Raw genomic sequence first — 23551 nt, forward strand, 5'->3', positions numbered from 1 at the left:
ACAGGCAACTGCAACTCAGACCCTTGGGACAAAGCAGAAGTGCTTATTCAGCAAGCAAGACAGTTCACAAGGAAAAGGGATGGTATGCTTTTTTAAAGTAGGGATTTCAACTGCAGTAGAGGTTGTTTGCAGTTTTAGTGATCTGCTATTTCTGCTGATATGCCTCTTGATGTTACAGGATTTTACACAACTCTAGAAGAAACACAGTGAAGGAACAAACCTTCACTTTATTACTAAAATACTGCAAGGACTGACACACAAACAAGAATAAAATACCTCTCCAATTAAAGTTAAAAAACAGCCAAGAACGTGTTTTTTTTTTTTTTTTTTTTTGCCAAACCCTGGCTTCCTACCTAGTGCCCTGAAATAGAACCCCCGTGCTTCACTTCCCTCTTCTCCTTCATACAGCCCCCACACCACACAAGAAATATTGCGATCTCATGATCTAAGCCAAGCTTCACAATCCAGTGGAGAGAAGGAGAAATGGGGGGTGGAAGAAGTGAAGAATTCTTCACCGAGTGTTTGTTTACTTAAAAACAACAACAACAACGTCACGTTGACAAGCCATTTACCTCATTGCTGCCCAGACTCCTAGACAGATCTTGGCACTGCAGTCTCCAGAAAAATTGTTTTTCCAGTACAGTTTTCCCCCTCACTGAGCTAAGTATCTAGAGGCTAGAATTATCTGATCTCACACAATTTGTTGCTCAGGATTTAACAAGGAATTTTACCAGTGATTTTTCTTCTGAAGGATGTTTCTCTTACCTGTCATCTTCTGAGGATGATTTGTTTGTCTTATTTATACTCTTGTGGAAAGGATGTTATGATCTGGGATGATAGTTAATTCTATTTTAGATTTTTTTTATGGCTGTTACATATTCAATCTACAATATTCCTTGTTTATTAATATCTCTTTTACTAGAAGAAAAAAAATGAACCAATAACTTCCACTTATACTACTGCCATTAGAAAAGGAAAATATTACATGCAGCAGCTATCAACGTGGTTTAATAGTTTTGTTGTTGTCACTTGAAAACTCTTTCAAGTGAAAAATCAGAAGTTGAGAAATAGTCCCCAAAAGATTATCTAAGAATAAAGGAAACAAAACCTGGATCTTAATTATGGCTACTCACTATCAAGTTATGGCAAAGCCATAATTACTTATATCTTAAAGACAGCATTACAACTGGGACCGTTATAGGGCACATGTACATTATCACAGAGGTCAGTAAGATGAAAGCAAAGGACAGTAGGCAGCACAAATGAGACGTGTTGTATAAAGGGAAGAGATGTCTCCTGTCTGTAGAGAAAAGTCCAAATTTTTTTGCAAGTTATTTCATTTTGGTTACATTCTCCCAATAATGTTTGGTGGTTTGGTTTTTTTGTTTGTTTTCCAAAACAGATATTAGCTTTGGTTTATACTGCATTAACTGCTGAGCAGTTCAAATAGTTACTAAGATGACAACCATACATAAAATTGTGTTTCTACTGTAAGTAAAAATCATTTTGCAGTTTCAAAAACCTTCTGTAGTCCTTTAAAATTATCATAACATTTGTTCAATTTGCACTATGCTTAGTGCTTTAGCTATCTTTCCTTAAAGTTGCCTGTAAATAACTTCAGATACAACAAGGATACTGAACTAGAAGTGAAATTATACATAACCTGGAGGAAAATAAATGCAGTACTTAACTGCTGGTATTATTCTGCACAAGAACAGAAAAACTTTGTTGTAGAGATCAGTTGTATAAACCGTAACTGCCATCCCTGCTCAAAACATCATCATCTGCAGAGCCATGAGGCTTTCTGGAGTAAAAATGCTTTCCAAATCAGACAAGTTCAACAGATCATTTTACATTTACTCTAGGCTACAGAATTACAATTACACAGTGAATTCCTCCAGTTGAACAGCTAGTTGGGGTTGTAGGGCACCTCCCCAGAAATCAAATTCTTTCCAACTTCTCTGTGGGATAAAACAAAAATCAGGGTAGTTATTTTTCTTCCAAGCATTAGTATTCAGTGAGTGGTCTCTGGCTACTACAGTATTCCTCCTGTAAGAGGGGAACAGCAGCTTTGAAAAGCTGAACTGTTTTTCTGAAATGTAGGCACTCATGCCACTAGGCACCAATCCTAATAAGATCCCCATTAACTGATCAGGATCAGGGCTTCTGGCTGTAGCATGTTTTGTGGACAGAAGGAAAAAAGTAGTTGAAATACTTATCACTCCTGTCAACAGGCAGAGACTTACGTAAGAAACACTTCAAGAAGTCACCGTGTGTTGCCAAGGTCTTGAACACAGGCAACGATGTTGTCCAGGACCAGGCATCCAGAGAGGCTCCCCAGGGAAGTCTCATGCACTGCAGTTATCAGTCCCCTCACCTTTCACCTCAGATTCTGAGGCCACAGCAACCCCAACACGCTCCCTGCACTATTCCCAACTCCACTCTCAGCCTGAGGTTGGTAGAAAGATACAATAGAATCATCATAGAATATACAAGCGAGAAGGGACCCACAATAATCATCGAGTCCAACTACAATATTGCTGAATTTATAGAAAAAATATGTTGACTCTTACTTGTATCACAGAAAGAATTATTGACCTTTTCATATATGGCAAGACGTTGGCATGAAGGCACACCATAACAGTACAGTGAATGCTGCACATGGGAAAATGGATGAAGACATGATACACTGAGATTTGCAGATATTAGAAAAATAAACTGAGACCATCTCTAAACATTCAGAAAAGCTTTGCAAATATCTTAGCCTCCTAAGATCCTTTTGCAGTGCTGTAGCCTTGAGCAAAAGACTAATATCATCGTTTGATTTTTACTCTTGCAAAAGAAAGGTGAGTTTGCAGATTCTGCTACATACATTTAATATTAAAAGACATTTTAACATATTGACTGCATCCTGTAAGCCTGAATAAAAGTTAATATCTGATAGATATCAGTAGAGAAAAAAAAAAAAAGACCCTGATGTTCATGTGAGCTATTGTTCTGAGGAAGAAGAAAAAAAAAATCAGGTTACATAGAATTTGAAGTTTATAAGACAGACTGTTCTCCAAAGCTGAAAAATTACTTAGTAGTACACAATAAAGCAAATAACTTACATTCTCCAATTTCCCAGTTAATATTTATTAAGCCTTTGTTAGAAAAATGTTGTTAGCAGTACTAACAAGTGCTAGTTAGTCTTGGTCAAGTGCTTAAAGAAAGCTTTATATCTAAAAATTTGTTCAGTGAAAGGTATTTACAAGGAATTGTTTTTTCACTCTTTTGAAGGGAAAATGCGTGAGTCATTTACAACAATGCAAGCAGAACAAATTTTGGAAAATAAGCATTGTATGTTATTGGGTTATAAAAATAAGCCACTTCCAAAGCAGTTTTAAAGCAGTACAGTTAGTATGTTCAGCATTGCATTGTACTTAGTGTACACTAAGTCACTCTTCTATTTCTAGTTTGTTGTGGGTTTTAGGTACCTTTTTTTTTGGGGGGGGGGGGGGGGGGGGGTGCACAATGCACAACCAACATTCTGTAGTGCATCAGAAATAGATATTGAATTATAAGAAATTAATTTCAAGTAGAATTCCACTAATCTGCAGCTCTTTTGAAATTAAGACACTCTTGAATATTTAAATATTAACATTTCAGCCAGAATTCTCTAGCATGTTTTATTCCTCCAAAGCACAGTTTTTGTCCTGAATGAGTCAGGAGCAGGGGGAAATTGTCAAGTAGTCATAATAGCTATAAACTCATTAAGTAGTTGACTCACTTAAATTTACTCCAGGGAAAAAAAAAAGGAAGAAAAAAAAGTACTCCATTCTCACCACTTCTCTTCTCACCTTTCATGAGAATGGGTTTAGAAAACAATAACACAACAGTAATAAGCTTGTTAACAAGTATATTTACAGTCATCTATGATCATTCCCTTCTGACCTTTCTATTAAGGAACAGCAGACTTATCTCCCAAGATTTTTATTTCTAATTGTAGCTTAAGGCACAATATTTTGATCCACACTGCAAGCATATTTACATACAATTTTTAGGGTCTAAGAGACTAATTATAAAGTAGGTACTCAACATCCGCTACAGAAACTTGCAAAGTCAAAGTCACAAATCCCAATGATATTTTGTATACCCCATATATACTCTCAGCAAGTAGTAACTTCCAATATCCAGCATACACATGTACACAGCTTTACAAAGAAAACAGGAGTCTAGCAATTTTGCATTTGATGAACTTCAGATCAACTAAAAACATAGCGTTTCTTGTTCTCTTTTCTGCAGAACCTGCAGCATTTCATCTTTATATTCAGCATAAATAAAGGTTTTCTTTATTGGAAAATATGATAGATCATAGTCCATATAATATAAACAGCCCATCTTAAAGATCAGCACATTCACATTCTTCAAGAAAGCCAAAAAGAAAGTCAGTTTGAAATAATGTGAGAGTAAGAAGAACTAGATGAGTACTAAAAAGATTATTTTATAGTAAAAAAGTATCTCAGGTACAATCTCTCAGTAATACTTCAAGTGTTGTTCTGAGAAACTTTGGGGTGTTTTTTGAACCTTGTATTGGAAAAAGTTACTATAACAGAATAGCTTTGCTTAGGAAAAATAAGTGTGGAAATATGCTAATGGTGAAATTTTTGCCTCTTCATCAAAATCTTACCAAGCCTTTCTGTAGAATTTCGTTAATCACAAGTAGCTACACAGAAAAGGAACACAGAGCTCTTGTCTAATCTCTATCAAAGATTCTGGTGAGACGAGATAAAGTATATTGCTACTTTTCCAAAAAAGAAAAGAAGAAAAAAAAACCACGCACACACAAGTAATCAACAACAACAAAAAAAATCAACACCCACACCTTGATGATATTCTAACCTGTTCACATTTTTCCCCACCATGGGTTTTGACTGAGATTAACACGTATATACACACACATTCCTCTTTAAAAAATAGGAAAAAAAACAGATATAATAAGTGTTAATATAGGGATAAATCTTCCCAGAACACCAAAGCACTTGAATATTTTAATTCTAAACATTGTCTTAAGGTTAATGGTAAAATATAATTTCACATATTCAAAATCTTTCTCAGATGAAGCTTCAACTCACAAAACAGTAGGACTCATCTCTCCTACGTTATCATCATGAATATTTTCATTAAAGACCATGTTACCTACTAGTAACATCATAACATCAGATGTTTCCTCACCACTAAGTAAAGCATTCATAACATGCATCAAAACCATCAATGCTTTATCACTTAAAACAGCCTTGAGAGCCAGACAGTGGCAATACGACCCTGATGAAAAAAGCCAAGCCACCAGACCACCTTGAATTCATGGAAAACATCCCTACAGTAGCCCTGCAAGACAGCACCTAGAGATATAGCAACCTCAGCTGCACATAACTTCAGTAAGATGGACAAGTATAAGTTTTAAATCATTTTACCTTGATTTAGTTGCAACAGATGAAAGGAGAGAGGTGCTGTGAATCCAGCTGTACTTCCCATTTCACCAAATATCTGACAGATCAAAACTTTTGCCTACAGCCTGAATGCTACCATTTCAGTTACCAGTGGTAAACTTCCTGCTTCAGGTCTTCTCAATCTTCAGTTGCTGAGAACCAAAACAAATTAACAGCTTGCCCAGAAAAGCTAGAGCTGCAGCTTATGTTTTGTTTTTTAGAAGAGGCTGTACTGCTGAAGCACAAAGACCAGCCACTCACCTGACCAAGGCAGGCTACCCACACTTCAACCCTCCACCTCCTTCCAGCTACCAAACCCACCTGACTTTTTTCTATCCCTTTATAGAAATCACCTGGCTATTTCCCAGTTGGATCTGATATCAACGAAAACCAGCTGGCTCCCTAGCCTCAAACTCCTCCTAACCCAAAAAGCAGATCAAGCTTTAAATTTATAAATTCAAAATAATGTATTTATAGGTTTTAATGTTTTTTATTGTTAACTGCAAATACTTTCCCTCATAAAAAAGCTTTCAACACATTGGTGAAGGAAGTTTTCATGTTCAGGAAACCAGCCTGCAAGTATTTTTGGTAGAGAGCAAAAATACCCTTAGGAGGAATCTTGGTTTTCACCTAAGACTTTCTTTTTTCTCTGCAAAGATAGTTTCATAAAAAATAGCAGCAAACAGACAATGGTTAAAGTTTGAAGAAAACTATAGCTGAACTTCACACAGATTGTGTTAGGAATGAACTAATGAGCCTCAGATCACTCTTATATCAAATAAATCTTAAGACCATGGATGTGACAGAACACCTAATCATATTTTACAATTCCTCCTAAATATTCTAAGACATAATGAGAGTAGAATGCAAGAGACACCCTTAAGGCTATGAAAATGATTTTGAAAGATTGTCTCTACTAAATGTTAAGAGCAAAGGTTTTGTTAGAGGTAGGGGAGTAGAACGGAGACTGAGAAAGTAAGAAGCACTCACAGCACAGGAATTATAGAGAACATGCTTTAAAAGGCATCTTTCTCTATGATGGAGCAGGTGGATGTCTAATGGCTTTGGATGCATGCAGGAGTTTGCAAGTCGGAAAAGACAAAAAAAAACTGCAAATGAAAATGGAGAGAAAAAAATGTAGAAAAGTGGATGCTTCTGGGAAATGTATGGAAGAAAAACATTCAAAGCTCCACGGTGACAGAGGGAGCTCACTATCTATTAAGAAATAGGGAAGTCACAACGGTGAATAAAGCAAGACAAAAAACTTAGGAGGGATGGTTATCTATAGGTAAAGGCATGGATGTCCAGCAAAAGGTTTTAAGAGTAAAAGCAGAACTGACAGTAACTTCCCCAGTCTAGATGACTTTGGAGAAACGCAACTATCATTAGCAGGTTTCCGCCCCTTGTGAATAACTGAAAGTCTGACTGTAGTGAACTTGTAGTGAATTGCCATGAATTTTACCAGCCTTAGATCTTGGGGATCTCATGCGATAGTTGGTTGTTCAACAGATATCTATTTGATTTTTATTTTTTAAGAAAACACACTAACAAACAGTACTTCTGCATTATAAGCACACTGTTGCTTACAAAGTTATATTGAAACACCTACTGAAAAAATAAAAAAGACAATCTAGTGATTTATATAGAAAATAACACAAGTGCCTTTTCTTATATCCTTTCAGAAGAGCATTTTACAGTCTCCAATTCATCTGAGCTTTGAAAGAGTATGCTCATCCAAGCACAGAGTAAAACATAAAGATAGATTGGTGGTGGTCCTAAAATATGATTTACATTTTTGCAAGTCTGGAAACTGAAGAAACTGATAATGTTACACATCTCCAGAAATGTGGCTTGGCAACAAAGCTGCTTTTCAGAAAGCAGGGACATTTAAAATCTCAAATGTATTCATTCCATAGTCTGTATTCAAAGCAAATCCAAGTTCTTGCACAAAAGGAGGTGAACAATCAGCCAGCTATACACTACTCATTAATGATGCAAGAAGCTATTTCAGCAACTGGGATCTTTAAAAGCAAATGCTGTCATGGAAAGATGCATTTATTTCAAAGCCATTAGAATATTTGTCTCAGGTATTCTTCCATATCCTCACCTGAGCTCACTCTATTTAAGAACAATGCAATCAGTCTAGTTGTTTAATAATGGAATATTTAAAACCTTTGCAATAAATATGTCCCTGGGCTTTTCTTTTTCCCATGGAATTTTCTAAATGTGAATCAAAACAGAAGAAAATAGGAAGATTCTGAGAAGTTTGAACAAACCCTGATATTTTAACTTAAATTAAATATTATCTGGTGCATTCTATTTATTTTTTAGTCAGTCAAAACCACACACAAAGATCTCCTTAAGAGAACTGTGATTTAGTGCGAGGCTGTTTTGGAAATTTATCAGTATCTTTCTGGACTAAGAAGGATAAGGAAAAGGGATGAAGATTTTTTTGAGAAGTCCTGCAATCTTAGTCGAAGTCAGCACTTGGTGGCACCACAATGACAAACACTGATCCGTACATGGGCAAGGTCTTCTTGGTCTTATTCCGCTAAAATCAGCATAAATGTCCAGCAAAGTGTATAAAAGGCCTTAGAGCAAGAGATGTTGAACTTGACAGAGTAATTAGATATAACTGGGACAAATGCATACTTACTATTCAGCCACCAGGGAAGATGTGCTTTCCTTTAGCTATTAGTTATTACTATACTACTATTTGCCTTTCTTTTTTGCTTTCTCCAGCATGGTTTGTAAATGCATCTTGAAAAAGATTAAGTATTTACCTCTCTGTCCTTCCTGATGAATGATGGGACTACTTTTTCCTTCCCAAAGAAAACAGATCTGGCTACTCATAAGATTTAGGTTGTTAGACCTGCTTTTTTACACCAGGGAGAAGGCAGTAATTCACTTTGGCAAGCTCTCCTTAGTTTTGAAAATATCTCCAAGATGACAAAGCGTCTACTTCTTAGTGAAAACAACTGTGTCCCATGGACTTTAGCAGAACATTTTCAACTGATCCGAATCAGAACAAAATCAGCCTGCTTATTGAGACGACTGCTGTTGGCAAAGATCAAAGTTGTTTGTTATCAAAATAATTCTGGTAGCCTATTAGCACGGAATGAAACTATGGGTTTTTTGGATGGGATTCTGACTGAATAAAATTCTCTTAAGAAATTCAAAGTGAAAGACTGTTGTAGCATCAAAAGGTATTATGGTACATAGTTTACCTCTTTCAGTTAATGTTGCTTACATATGCTCCTTCCCAAGGATTTTGAAATGTTTGCATGTGAATTTGATTGAGTAAAGGTATAGCTTCATAGCACTGATAATATAGAGGTCCTTCCTCATTTTAGGTAGGTGGGAATTGTGGGAATTTTCCTTTTCTCTATTATCTACAGCACTTATCCTCATCTGATACAGTACATCATATGTTTTTGAACTCTATTATTATCACTCTGCCTTGAACCTTCCTTCTATAAAAAGTAACCAAATTATTTACATAAATATGAGTGAGCTTCAAGAGGTGAGAAAGACTAAGAATTCACCTCATGTGACAGTGTGTTTGTTCTCTTTTATCCCACTTTGCTATTTTATCTAATACAATTGGAAGAGATTGTCACCTACCAATAGTAAGTATCTGCAATCCTTGCACAATGGACCCTTTGTCTTCAGTTGAGGCTTCCAAGATAAACTTTAATAGAAGTAATTGTGAGAAAAAAAAAAAAAAGGAAAAATCAAAGTAAATAGAAATAAGAAAGGAGGATGCACTAAAAGGACAGAATCAAAGAAATTATACAACATGGCAGGAAATTAAAACACACCTTATAAACAGAAGATGAATAGATTAGAAAAAATGTAATGTCTGGAGAAATTAGGAGAAAGCACGGTAAAGTGGAACATAGCAGGGGCTAGTCCATATCCTTTTCTTCAACTAAAATTGCTTCAGATTTCGTTGAAGTAGAATGAAATATATTTTGTCTCAAATGAATGCTGCCTCTTCAGACCTGAATTCTGTCACCGGCACTTTGGCACATGTTTAAATAGACACTATGCTTTTCTTTTGCCATTTTCAGAAGTTATTCCACAGCTACTGTTGGTTTTTTTATCAACACTGATACATCTCTACAAGCACTAATGACATCAGCGGTTCCCATGATCAGTATTTGTGCAAGGCATTTCTCTTTGGGGAAAAAGAGATACTCTTCTTTTTTTACTATTACTGCTGAGCTGAGGACTGAAGTTGTTATTTATATTACTGTGTTATACCCTACAGCAGACCTTTTAGTTTGAGATATCAGATACATTTTAATGATGTTCTAAGTAATGACATTATTACCTATGTAGCTGTAAGCATGATGCGTACCATTTTGCCCTGCAATTAACATTTTCTCCTTTTTCTTATGAATCGCATAGGTTTCCAGTTGCATACTGTTCAGATACAAGAGCGTGTGCATGTGCAAGCATGATCACAGCAGCTGACAGAACAGCAGCACCCAGCCAAGCAGAAAATATAATTTCCGGGAGATAAAAACATGCGTTCCTAGAGACAACAATCTGCCCAAAGAAGTAGTCTGATAAATGTAGCTAGTAATTTAGCAGTGAAAACGATCAAGACTTCTCTAGTGGCTCTCATCTAAAGGGTCCCTCAGACCCGTATGTTCTTTGTTTCGATAAAGAATAGATTTGATAGTTACGAAAGACTGACTTATCCACCTAATCTCCTAGGCTGCTATCATTTTAGATAAAGAATTGTATTGCATAGTCTCTAGACTTTAGAAAAAAACTGAAATGTGGAAGACATCCTCACTTTTGGAAGAAGGAGGAAAGCATATGGATTTTGCTGGCTTCTCTTTCTCTGTACATGAATATCCACACTGATACATGTTGGCTTGAAGAAATCTTCTAAAAACCCAGTGGACAACTGGAATGGAAGTTACTAAATCAAGAAAGAAAGATTAATCTTCTCCCTGACATAATCTAGTTGTAAATCAGGGTATCAGCATTCAGGGAGCCTTGTCCTCCCTTTCAGCTGTGTGTCATATTGAGTTTTCACACTTAGGAAACTCTGTAATGAACTTTTCTGTTAACAGTACATTTCATGTATTCTTTCTGCATGACTTGCCATTTCATTCCTCGTTTCATGTACCTCATGAGATAACATCCATGCTTTTTCAAGTCTCAGTCCCTTTCCTATTCCTCAGTTACCCGCTGCTGTATATCTTCTTTTCCCCTCTCTCTTCACAGAAGTTGCAGCATCTCCCTTTTCCAAGATGGAGTCTTGGCCTCTCTGTTTTTCCCTGGATATGAGTAACCCACCAAGACTTGTCCTATATACCATGCCAAATTTGCTGTGGGGCATGCTTGAGCTTTATCCAATGGCTTCTATGATGAGAGCAGGTTTGAATACATTGAGTGTAAGTATTATTTACAGAGGGTAAACATTTTCACATTTTCCCCTATCTAGACACACAGCAATGAGATACATGCATTTCATTAAGCAAAAATAATCAGCTGTTTTCCTAAGTAGCAGTCTTCATTCTCACTTAATAGTCAGACTTTAAGGGAGCTGAGAGTGTTTTAATTAAAGGATGCAAACAAGTGGCCTGATTTTGAGAGATGCTGAGCACCTGGTATTGCATACCACAGATGGTCTGTCAATGCCCCCACTGACCTGCTCCACTGACCCTCATTAAGGGCACACCAAAGCACAGCACGGTGACGGCTATGCAAGGCAGAGTCAACGCGGCTAAATTCCTTGCTCTTTACACCTAGTGATATAAATAATAACATCATAACCCCTGTCATTTAACCAAGGTTATTCAGGCATCCTCATGCCATATTTTATCCCAAACATGTAGGTATTTATAGCAAAGCAGAAAAGGCAAGGACTATGAGGCATCAGTCCTGTGGTCATCCTGGGACTCAGCAACAACAGCTCCCAAAGATGACAGATGCCAAGCACTGGCAGCCGTACTGCAGGTTCAGCAAGCATCTTCTCACCTCTCCTGTCCACCAAACCACTCATGGAGCCCCTGCGCACTGCTCTGAGGTGTTCAGTCCTTGAGCTGAGCCTGCTCTGCATCTCACTGTCACACTGATTCAAGTGTCCCCTCACACCATATAAGCTAGTCAGGATATGCACAACGGTCAGATATGCTCAGAAAAGGCAGCAAAAGATGACAGGGATTTTTAAAGGGAGGGGATGGTCAACTAGAGATCTCAAACCCCTGTGATGCTGGGCTGCTGCCCTGATAAATCTCTGCCATGGAAGAGGTTCTTCTCCAAGGCAGTGTGGTCTTAGATACTGAGCATCAACTTTTACACTTACCTTTCATAAACTCTGTAGAAAGCTCAGTAGTGCTCTTCTGTGTTACCCTGGCTTCATACTGACAGGCAGTGGTGGGATGGCACAGCAGAGGTAAGGTAACAAGGAGGTACCAGGAGAAGCAGCAAATACCTAGTTACAGCACATAGCAGCTTGTTACGACAGGCAGCCAGTTTCCATAGTGGATTTTGGCCTGGGATCTCCTCTGAACTCGTCTCAGACTGATAGTTAGCACAGGCTGCCATCACACCCATGAGTGTGATAAAACTTAAGCTACAATGGTAATTTCATCTCCATGCTCAGGTCTTGCTTTGATTATTGGAAAAACAGCCCTGTAAATCTGCACAGGCATACCGTGAACTGAGGAGGAAGAAGGGAGTACTAGCCATCCATTAACTCCCTAATCCATCTGCAGCACAGAACTGAGAGCTTTGCCAGCATGCTACATGCTCTTCCAGAGCAAAAGTCTGGTATTGCCTTTCTTTTTTCAAACCCATACCTGGCAAGGAGAAAGTGTGTGAGGAAAAAAAAAAAAAGAGCACACAGAATCTCTACATCATTAATCTTCAGACATGTGGATACAATCCAGGAAAAGAAAAAGAAAGACAGGCAGCAAACCCCAGCCACCAGTTTGACACTAGTGAGTGAGAAACAATGAAGCAGCAAGGAACAACTAAGGCAAGCAGCAAGGAGTAGCTGATGTCCTTTAAGAAATAAACATCTCAGAAAAACCAGACCCCACAGACAAGGGAATCCCTCACAGGAGAGGAAATTGTCCGCCTGATTTATTGCACAAGGGTGATTTAAACATGATGAAAAAGCCCCAGACTTTCAGACTTATCAAGTCTCTTGCTTTCAGGAGCTAGGAGAGCTTACAAAGGATGGTGGCTTACAACTCAGCTCCAAATCTCCTTTTTTTCTTTTTTTTTTTTTTTCTTCACTCCATACTGATGTGGGGCACGGTTTGCAGAGATAGAAAGAGAAAAGCAACCTGGACTTCATGGCTGGGTACTGGAACTTCAAACACTGGGATAAACAAGGATTCCCTGTCCCAACCTCTCCAACACCAGATTCACAGTCCAGTTCATTATCACCCACTACACTGGCCCTGGGGAAGCAGAGCTTAGGTGCAGGAAAGGGCCAGTAGCTGGCATGCACAGGAAATAATTCCATAACTCACATCTCATCCCCAGGCTCTGCATGCACTGAGGTGAGAAAGATGCAAGAGGCGAGAAAGGCTGTCTTCTGAAGTGGCGAGCGACCCTCACTCATGCCAATCTTCCACAGCCTTAGTGATGTCTTCAGACCCATAGTTTCCAATTTAATGTAGTCTGTGGAGAGTTTATGGTAAAATGGACAGAAATTCCCCTTAGAATTCTCCTGACCACAGACACTTGGAGAATTGTCTCAGAACAAATTTCTGACATGCTGGTAACTAACCCTGACTGTTCAAGAAGAAGTTGGGACTTCCATCTCATTGCTGGAGATGAACACTCTTTGGAAAAATGAGGTGCAGTCTTGAATTTGAGAAATCTGTTTTTTATATTATTTTTCATCTAATAAAGATGTTTTGCTGCATAAAGTTGCTCAGAAAGGGACTGAAATGCATGCAGTTATGTTACAAAACCCATCAGTGTTCTGCATTCACAGCCCAGCCACCATGCCAATGTTTTAATTGCTTATTACTAATCATTCAAACAATCCATCATTATGATTATCTGTGCTGTCATGCTGTCTTGCAGCTCAAGTCCAGGATCAAGACTTTAATGAGATAGGCACTATGGAAATTCAGAGCAAAAAGACTGGCTCAAAAAACTTGAGATCTAAGTATATAAGAAGTATGGGCCTTCTTCCCCTAGTAAATGCATAAAGTAAAGGCCCTGCATGCAGCTATTACCCATTCACTGACCTACATTTTTTTTTCTAATGGGATTAAATAGCTTTATCTAATAGTAAAAAAGTGCCACAGCTGTTTGTCTATGTGTGACACACAGAAACAGAAGAAAACAAACAAACAAACAAAAAACATAAGTTTAAAACAACGAAGAAGGGCTTTTTTTATATATATAAGTCCAGTAGCTAGCTCTGCTGTGGAACAGCTTGCTAGAAGGACAATGTGGATACCAAAAGCATGAACGTGTTCAAAAAGTGACTAGTGCGTAAGCTTCAGCAAGATGAGAAGGTGTACCAGGACAAGGCATTCTGTGTTTGCCCCAGTATTATGCCCTTTTCCTGCATACTGACTACCAGCTCTCCTCAGAGAGGAGATAATGGACTTTGAAGGACTTTGTGCCTGACCCAGTGTGACTTCTCCTATGTAAAAGAACACAACAAGAAATATACTCTCAAAAATAAGCTTTAGATTGCTACCTATTATAATCAAAACAGAACAGCCCCTTCCTGCTACCATCAAAACTATTGCCATGAGACACACACGCTGGTCAAGGTGACGCTGTACTGGGTAGGGGGCAGCTTTGCTCAAATGTGCAATCTCAGGCTGGGCCACGCTTTGAAGGCAAAAGAACACACAAAGCACAAAGGAGAAATGCGCAATTCCCACCTGTGTCACAAGCACCATACCACAGGAAGCAAGAGGTCCTAAGGAGGTATTTGAAGAAGGAGCTGGAGACGTCACTTGCTCAGACTGTGACAACTAGTGCCCTTGCACGCCGCTTTGGGAATCACTAGAGAATTTCTGCCACCGTCAATGTCACTTGAGCAGTTTTCCCTGGGAGAAAATCTTTGTAAAAGGTTTATAGGTGCTGCAGAAAGTCATATACTAAATTGTTGGTTCTAGAGAGGCACTTTCACATCCCCCACTAGACCGACTGTAATGGCATTGATCTAAGGCCAGAAGCAGGCGATAGTGCAAACGCAGGTTAACGCATGGTCAGCTCCTACTCATCAGCAGCAATAGACAAAGGACCATTTTGCTTAACCTCTGCTATTTCTAAGTCACTTGTGGTATAATTAAAACTTTGTTCATTAAATCAAACAACAGCAGGAGATACACTTGACTGGTAGCTGGGGGAGGAGAAGACTTTATTCAGTAGTGTCATAACCTGCAAAAGAAAAAAAAGGTATTCAGTTCATATAAAACTAGAACTTCACATATAAAACTAGAACTTCATATAAAACTAGAACTAAAAGCCTGAAGAATACCAGCTCTAAGCAGCCTCCTCAGATCCTGGCAGACATCAAATGATCCAGGGATACCACCTCTAAAGAGACCTATGGAACTACAATGTGGCTGTGTGATGCAGGTAGGTGTTAGAGCTGCTATCTACTTAGGTTTTCCTTTGCCTTTTTGAATAGTCAAAGGCATAAAAGAACCCCTAGAACTTTCACCTTTTTACAGTATTTGTGGGATCAAAGTTTGCAATGGTATATAGGGGCTGGTTTCACCAAAACACATTTCTGATTTCCTTCCAAAGCAAAGACTTGTATAAACAGAGGTCCAAGCAAACAACAAACCTCGTGAGCCAAAAAAGGGGCACATATGGTTTACTAACTAGCACCTAGGATCACTCAGTACCTAGGTAAATATCCATGAGGAAAGTAAATTGCACATAGCATTTGAAAAAGGAGCAGAAAGTACTGCTTGCAATTAGGTCATCCGTGACCTCTCAGCTTTTTGGGATGATGGACTAGAAGCATCCACAGGGACGTGTCAAGCTGGGAGGCCCAGTGCTGCATGCCAAGGAGAGAGCAAAGGGACGGAAAAGGTGTGCAGCTGACAGCAGGCTGATTACATCTCAAGCACATCTGAGCAGCAGCAAGGTATCACTCACTTCAAAAATCTCCCCGTCCAAACACGCTGCTCTGCCAGCTGGTCTTTTGCCTTTGCAGAAGCGCTTAGCGCATCCTTGTCCACCCCTACGCCACATCACACGCAGCCTAGCAACTCTTCCTCGCAGCCTGGCCATAACATTTCGGAGAACAGCCTCACCCAAGAGCGTGCACTTCGGAGGAGCCCAAACCCCACAGAAGATGGGCGGCTGATGCAGACCTTCCCCTCCCACTCCCCTCCCCGGCGCAAGGCTCAGACCGAGAAGACGACAACCCCACAGCAGCCCCTCCACCCCACCTCGGACACCCTGGGGCCCACCGGGGCCGGCTCGGCGGGTGCGGGCAACCCGGGATCCGCGGGTGGAGCCACGCCGAAGCCCACAGCCCACTGCCCTCCCCTGGCGGCTGCTCCGATCCGCTCCGCTCCGCTCCTCCCCGCGGCTCTCCGCGGAGCCGCCTCCCGCAGCGCTCCGGGGCCGGGGGGCGGGAGAGGAGCTGTCGGGGCGGCGTCGGAGCGCAGGCGGTAGAGTTTGCCCGGCCGCCGGCTGCCTCCTCCCCTTCCCTTCCCTCCCCTCTTCGTGGTTTTTAATTTTTTTTTTTCGTTTTTTTTTTTTTCCTTCGCCTTTTTGGCGAGGGGGGAGCCGGGGCTGCTGATTCGCGCTCCGCGGCGCCGGAGTGGATGCGCATGGACCGGTCCTCGTGGAAACGGCTCCCGGCGTTTCCCCCCCCCCAAAATCCAAGCCCCACCAACCCACCCAGCTGGATAATTGAAACGGTAAATCTGACTAACTTTTCATTATCTCGCTTGCTGTGTGCTTATACCTGCAGATATTTATGGCTTATCTGGCTTCTTTTTGTTGTCCGTTGGTTTTTGTTAATTAGCTTCTCTTGTACTGCTGGAGAACTTGAAACGCTGGGGTTTCTAACAGAGCAGGACTGAGTTTCTGCTTTATCCTAAAGTTGGACTGAGGAATGGAAACCTTCCCAGTTCATACCAGCCTTGCACATACATTTACTTGTTTTATTAACCTGAACGTAGACGAGATTTCATGTGACAGCATTCCTCTGACTTTGCTTTTCCTTAGCTTAATTTTTGCTGATGCTGAGACAACATATATATGTGTATGCTACACACATGCAGTCCTGTATGCTGACTGATTGTGTATGCTGGCATTCACATCTGAAAATCCAAGTAGGCTATGAATCTTTTTAGTTTATAATGTCAACATGTGAACTGTCATCTGTTTTCATCTTAATTTAACTCGTACATCCTGCCAAGATAAGGTCACCCAAAACAAATCAAGCGGTACTTCTCAGCCCTATAATTATTTAAGTGATCAAAACATGCTATGAATTGCACAGTTTGTATGATTTGTATAGTTTCTTAATCCGGTAGGCTTTTGTTTGAGAGAGAATTAATTTTATACATATTAATTACATACATTCATAAAGTTGGATGCTTTATGACACCGGGCAACCCCAGGCTTTCTGCACATTATAAAACTTTAGGAGATTATATGTCTTTGCTTTGTCAGATATTATTATCTCATGTATATTTATGCTTTCTACTATTAGATATTCTTGTTCTTGGAGCAGTAACCCAGCAGACATTTACATGAGGAAAATAGAAATGAGAGGTTATTTAAAAAAAAAAAGTTACTATATACATGGAAAAAAGACTCTCTTATTCTCATAAAATAGGGAAAAATGAGAGTAATAGTTTCATAGCTAGTAAATATGACTGGCCTGAACTTAGCTCTACAATACAAGCAATACTTCCAAGTTTTAACTCAGAAAAAAAACTCAGCTTAGTGTAGACTCTGTAGCTCTTCATTGATCTTGTTTCTTTGCTTCCCAAGAAGCCATTTATGTATTGATCTACCTACCTGTGCATACAGGTACATATGCTTCTGCACAAGTACACATACCAATCTGATAGCAGCCAAGCACAAGATTTTGTGATTCCAGTTTTTGAGCCACAGAAGTCTACAAACAATGGTAAGGAAAGGCAGAAGGAGAGATTTACAACACTTAATCTTGGGGACTTATTTTAGGGACCTTAGCTTGAGGACAAGTCTCAGTAATCGAAGAGAAAAAGGATGCCACACACCCTTCAACATGCATAGCATTTGCTTCTGCTCTAAAACGTTGCTTGCTGTCATTACAATTATATTTGAATTCATCTTCCAAAAACTTATGTCCATCTATCATTTATCTTGTTATTGTTGAAAACAGGATAGAATGTAAGTTAGTTGTTTATTTCTAGATTGCTAAATATTAAGAGCTGTTGACCCAAGAAACAAATCTGCAAAGTTTGTATTTTTTTCCCAAACCCGTGTGCTGCTGTGTGCTGACACCAGACTCTAACTTCCTGCAGTGTTGCATTAAAGAGGAATTGGGAAGCAGGGAGTGCAGTTTCTTATGCACATAGGAGATGAATGTTTAAGTGACTGGCCAACAATGCTGTTCAGAGCATCAGTAACTCCAGGGAATGTTACTGCCTGAATACTGCAAAGAGTACAGCATTGACCTTTACATCAGGTTGCTTTAAGGTACTGTAAGCACACTGCTCTTGGTACCCCAGCCTATGCCTCTTCATAATTATCAAACACTCATGGGCAAGACAGCACCTTCTATCTTTGGCATGTCATAAATATCTGAAAGTTTCTTCATTTTCATCATGGAGAGTGAAGTGTTTGTGGAGTCAACAAAGGAAAAAAAGTAATGAACCACAAACCATTGTGAAATTTTAATACAAGAACTAAAATAGATTCTTAGGTAAGTCAGAAGTTCTGCTTTCTTGAGGAAAAAATATTTGAGTTTCTGTTGCTTTAGTTTTTTCCCACAGGTTTTTGCTTCTGTCTCTCACTGGTTTCAGTGAAACCTGCAAATATTCAAGTCCAGGCTTCCTCCTCCTTCCTTCCTTCCCCTCTGCAAGCTCCAAATTACCTGTGTTGTTTTTTTTCATCTAGACAGCAAATGAAAGGGCTAACCGAACACACACAGGCAGGAGGCACTCATTGCTTGCAGAGTTTGACTTCCCAATACTGAGATCCCTCTTGAGCCGGGGTTAGACACACACAAAAAGGCTCATACTGCACATGACATCTCTCAGATGCTCAGTGCTTTTTGTGCCAGTTCCACATCTGAGAATGACATACCACTATTTTAGCATCTAAGACATAAGTGATTAAAATTTAGATCCCTTTTGTAACCTACTGGTGCACAGCTGCTAGAAGTTACAACTACAAGAGTAGAATGTTTTTTTTGCCCCAAGTTATTCATTGGAAAAACTGTTATGACCTGCCAGATTCAGTGGCTTGCCCCTAGTATTAGCCCTTCACCCAGAAACAGTGGAAAAAAACTTTGTAGCTTGAGAACGAAAGAAACACTGACTTTAGTCAGCTTTAGTATTTGAAACCATTTTTTATACCTTTGTATTTTATATGACCAAACTCCACGTGTAAGTGTCCATTTAACCTGTGAGGTAACTACAGAAATTGTTGGAGACAACTTGTACTATAGCATCCTAAGTGATTAATGTTAGGTACACAATATAATGTTTTCACTATTTGATGGGTTGTATCTGTTGACTTTTAATGTTGGTGGTTTTGTTGGTTTTTGTTGTTGTTGTATTTTTTTTAATTAGTGTTGCATTTATTTTGCCTGCAGGATTTCTCTCTAATTTATGATCACAAACAAAGGTTACAGACTCTCTAATTCAAGCTTCAACTATTATAGCAGTTTTATACAAATGTTCATTTACTTTGTCATGGAGTTTAGCAAGAAGGATCTATGAATGTGATCCATTATTCTGCTTCTATTGTGTGAAGTTATTCCACCAAAAACATGTCCCTTGGTTATGGGTTTTTTTTGCAAACTAATTATACATGAAACATAATATTGCCCTCTACTTCTACATTATGTTTCCAATTGCAATAAAGGTTCCAACTGTATGAGTTTCAATACAAGAACAAAACATTTTTTTCAGTTGACATTTGATGTCCACGGTAGGAAAGGTTGCACAAGGCAGCTGCTCCTGGCAGAAAAGCAAGTCCTTCAGTTTGTACACTTTACATTTTAATTAAAACCTGGACATACTTCAGAAAATATTGGGAATGTGTCTCATACGTCTTTAATTTCAAGCATTACTTTCATTATGTTCCTTCTTACAAATTGGTGATGGAGTATGAGAATAGAATTATTGGTCATTTCCTTCACACTTTCTTCATGTCATCAGTTTTCCTTCAGTTCCTGGAGAAAGAAAACACAAAAGAGTACAGAAAACTACACAGACCAAGACACTCTAAGAACTAATTACTTTTGAGTTCCCCTTGCCTATAGTAGGAGGGTATCATATCATAATCTGGAAGGCTTACTCAGAAGTGGAAGAGATATAAAACTAGGTTTGACTCTTACAGCTGTGCATTTCTGTGTGTGCATTTGCAGTTTCTCTGCCAGGAAAGAAGCAGGGAGCCTGAGCCTGGGTAGTTAGCTTTATATATCAAACGCGGCTTGTTCTACCATGAAGTATCAGCGGCTAAGCACCACAAAAGGTTCAACTTAAATACTCCCATGCACTGGCTTCATCAACAAATGAGAGGATTTCTATAAAGCACGAGTTGTGATTTTGTCTATTGGAAGAAAGAAAAAAAAAAACCACCTACATCAGCATACAAACAAGTAGCCTTCTTGAATATATTTAAGTAGTGCTTTTTAACAACAAAATGCAAGCTGGACTTTGAAATGCCTTTTTTTTTTTTTTTTTGAGGGCTTATCACAATGAAGAAGCAGCCATACCCATTAAAGTTTTGGATTATTACTCCCTAGAAACAGTCTGTTGCCATTCTGAGAGTAATTCACTGCATTTTGGTAAAACCATCACTTCATTATGTTCAATAAGTGTGCAACTGTTTCAGGCCTTGACTGAACTGGTTTTTAGTTGGTGATGGAAAATACAAAGGCTTGTTGGCAAAACATCCAAGCATGAATTAGCAAGTCAGCTGGCCCGCTAGCAAACACAGCCATTATGCCTTGGGAGCTAAACAAGTGAAAAATCATTCTTCACCACAAGGAATATTTCATTGCATACAGAGCTTAATCTCCTAAGACTGTCACTATGAGGTGCGAAGGTGATTTAGCTACCTGCTTGTGTATATATATGCATACTGATACAAACACACACACCAACTTCATAGAGGCCAAATACAAAACCCATAAAAATGAGTAACATTTGTGATGAATTATGAAGGAACATTAGGAGCATGATCAGTTGGAAAAAGAGGAGAGGAGAGCAGAAAGGAGAACTAAGAGAACCACAGAAGGGTCTGACCCATTGTGTAAATTTTGGACAGATTAGGTGAGAAGGACTGAACTGGCTTACTTAACCTAGAAAAGCTACTTATTGTGCAACAGTGAAGTGATTACAATTTGATGGATGTTTTATGATAAAGCAAAACCAGGAATTCCTCCAAAGGGTACTTTGTGCCTATCGAAGTGTGGTTGCATTTGGCAGCTTCCCTTGGCTTGAGTAGAACATCCTATCTCTGCAGCTATAAATCACAATCAAAACTATAATAAGTTTTAGTGGCTTTTGACCTTCAAAATAGAATTTATGAGTCTTTAACTACTGTATGTGTAACTACATAGTCACATCTGCAATAACAATTCTGGACAAAAAGACAACAGTCAAATGCCCCTTCTCTCTTTTTTTTCCCCTCACAGTAGTGGAAACAAAAGTTAATTTTAACCAGATTTCATTCCTTTTGCCCACAGTAACACTTGCTTCCCAGAGCTGTCTGTAGTTAGCTCCTATAGCAGCGTACTGATGAGAGCAGAACAGTTGGCTTGGGCCTTTTCACGGACAGAAATTCTGAACGTTCTCTGATTATTGCTTCTTTTCTCTGATGGAGGACAGAGGAGCTCAGTGAATCACTCTTAGGGTCAGCACAATAGTGTGATTTCAGCATCACATTGCATTTTCTCTATTCCTTCTTCCTCCCAGTCTCACCATCTTTCTTACCTGACAGCAGCTAGATTTCAGGCAGACCACGCTCTCCTTGTCCTCAGCTGTCTGTTTCCTGGTCTTCTGAATTCCTGGATTGCTTCTGATTGCACTCACATGAAATGCTCTGACACTGCCCTGACTGAAAAACATTCACTGTGGACAGCAGTAGTTATTGCGGCTTTTGCTTTTCCCCTAGTTGGGAAATCAGTGTGCAAAATACTTGTAGTAGTATATGTAGTATACTTTAGTATATGAGAAACAAGCATTTTCCAGCTGTAAGGTGCAGATGATTTCTTTGTATCATAACCACATTCATTAGTCTCTAGATACAGAGTTGGGCCATAATTTGGTCTTTTGCTGAAGAAGAGTTGATCTTTCCTATGGAAGAAAAGGAAAGCATTCCCATTTTTTTACCTGGTGTAAACACTCTTGATTAAGTAGCATTAAATCTATTCAGCTCATTCATACTAAGCATAAGACTATCTATGAAGTTTAATGTGGAAAAAAAAAAAAAAAAAAAACAAGTAACTACCAGTATTCATTCTCTTATCCTTAGTGTTGTGCTAGATTATAAAAGATCAGCATGGCTTGGCCAAACCAGTCTATTAGTGATGGAGCCCACAGAGTACAAGTTTCCTAGCTCACTGTGATGACTACTGGTCACTGAGCCACTGAAGAGAAGGGAGAGCTCTGAAACCAAAAGAGAGAACTGAAATGGAGACGTCTATTATTAACACATGATCTTTGGAAGAGATTTCAGGCTGTGGTTTGTTGGTCTCTCAACAACCATCAGAGAACGCAGGCAAATTTGGACCACATCCAGTATTGTTTAGAGACACAGCCCAGCCAGTTATCATAATATATGCTTCCAGCTGTTGTTATATTAAATCCTAGTAACTACGGAACAAGCTTCTAACTTGCCACAGACACAAAGCAATAAATACGGCTTGAGTGAAAATATTAGAAGGGGTGTGTACCACTGTCTGGAAAACTTTACTTAGAAAATAGGTCTTAATAATTCATTATTACAACTACTGTCAAATTGCAAGGCATGTACCACTTGTGGTTGACCAGGAGACTCTCCTGGGTGTCATGTAATGTTTTAATTAAAATTTTAATAATACTTAGCATTTAATTATTCATTAACAGTTTAGCAGAGGGAGTAACTTGTACACTTGGTAAGTGTGCAGGTGATACCAGGTTGAGGAGGAATGCAAATAAGTTGAACAGTGGAATTGGAATTTAAATTTTTACAGGAAACGTAGCTCAAAAGAATGAGTATCAAAGATGCTCTTGGACACAAACAACCAAGAGGGTGAACGGAAGATCAGAAATGACTGACCAGTCAGAGACATTCATGCCAACATACATCAACATCACAGGGCTGACTCATGTCCAGATGATGTAATCAGCAGATAGTTTTTGAAAAACTGCTACACAGCCATCCACATCCTGAATTTAGGCACATGAGGAACAGTGAGAGCAGGGCATCTCTGCAAGGGGAGTGTGCAGGGAGCTGAAGTGACCCCAGCACAGGTGCTGCCTCAACCAAGGGGACACAGGCCCACAGGGTCTAGACAGACAGAGCCAGGGGATGATAACAGGGTCCACTGACAGTCCAGATGTCGTGAGGGAATGAACCAGGGCCAGGGGCCACCCATCCAGGGAGGACAGCCAGGAGCAGACAGTGATACTGACATTTTTCAGTGACATTGAAAAAATCCAAACACACCAGATAAAACAAGAAAATAATACAATTATCTGCTCAAGAAAACAGGGAGGTCAAACTTTAGGAGTCTAATATCATTTAGGTCTCTGTAAAAGCTGCATTTAAGGCAGTTGATATCTTTCTTAGGGAAATGACTTACATTCTGCCCTCTCTAACACTTGTATCTACATAAACAATCTTCTATATTGGGCTTGCCCAACATAATAGCATCATTACCATCTCCTCTGCACAAA

The 23551-nt window shown here is 39.3% G+C and overlaps 2 protein-coding genes and 1 long non-coding RNA gene across 25 annotated transcripts in view; 1 reads left to right on the forward strand and 2 right to left on the reverse strand.

Annotated features, from left to right (window-relative positions):
• The window catches only part of POU1F1 (POU class 1 homeobox 1), a 218574-nt gene extending 212779 nt beyond the window's left edge, over positions 1 to 5795 (reverse strand). The window contains exons 1-2 of one of the 4 annotated variants that reach the window (XM_083846828.1): positions 5730 to 5795; positions 5454 to 5620 (exon numbers count right to left, since the gene is read on the reverse strand). In XM_083846828.1, coding sequence (XP_083702954.1) covers positions 5454 to 5514 — 61 coding nt within the window. In that variant the 5' untranslated portion in view covers positions 5515 to 5620; positions 5730 to 5795. Of the gene's footprint in view, positions 1 to 5453; positions 5708 to 5729 lie in introns of those variants that run through there. The other 3 variants (XM_083846824.1, XM_083846827.1, XM_083846833.1) reach the window with 3 other exon arrangements.
• Positions 5796 to 15428: 9633 nt separating this feature from the next.
• Positions 15429 to 23551, forward strand: part of HTR1F (5-hydroxytryptamine receptor 1F) — a 120717-nt gene continuing 112594 nt past the window's right edge. For 5 of the 9 annotated variants that reach the window (XM_083805831.1, XM_083805829.1, XM_083805834.1 and 2 more), the window contains exon 1: positions 15436 to 16357. The gene's annotated coding sequence lies outside the window, so the exon portion shown is untranslated. Of the gene's footprint in view, positions 16358 to 23551 lie in introns of all 9 variants that reach the window. The other 4 variants (XR_014574124.1, XR_014574125.1, XM_083805830.1 and 1 more) reach the window with 2 other exon arrangements.
• The window catches only part of LOC310884315, a 39320-nt gene continuing 34986 nt past the window's right edge, over positions 19218 to 23551 (reverse strand). For all 12 annotated transcript variants that reach the window (XR_014574141.1, XR_014574142.1, XR_014574143.1 and 9 more), the window contains 2 exons: positions 21605 to 21967; positions 19218 to 19836 (listed from right to left, as the gene is read on the reverse strand). This is a non-coding gene — a long non-coding RNA (uncharacterized lncRNA). The remainder of the gene's footprint in view (positions 19837 to 21604; positions 21968 to 23551) is intronic.

This window comes from Anser anser, assembly GCF_964211835.1.
Source record: "Anser anser genome assembly, chromosome: 1".
Classification (NCBI taxonomy): domain Eukaryota; kingdom Metazoa; phylum Chordata; class Aves; order Anseriformes; family Anatidae; genus Anser; species Anser anser.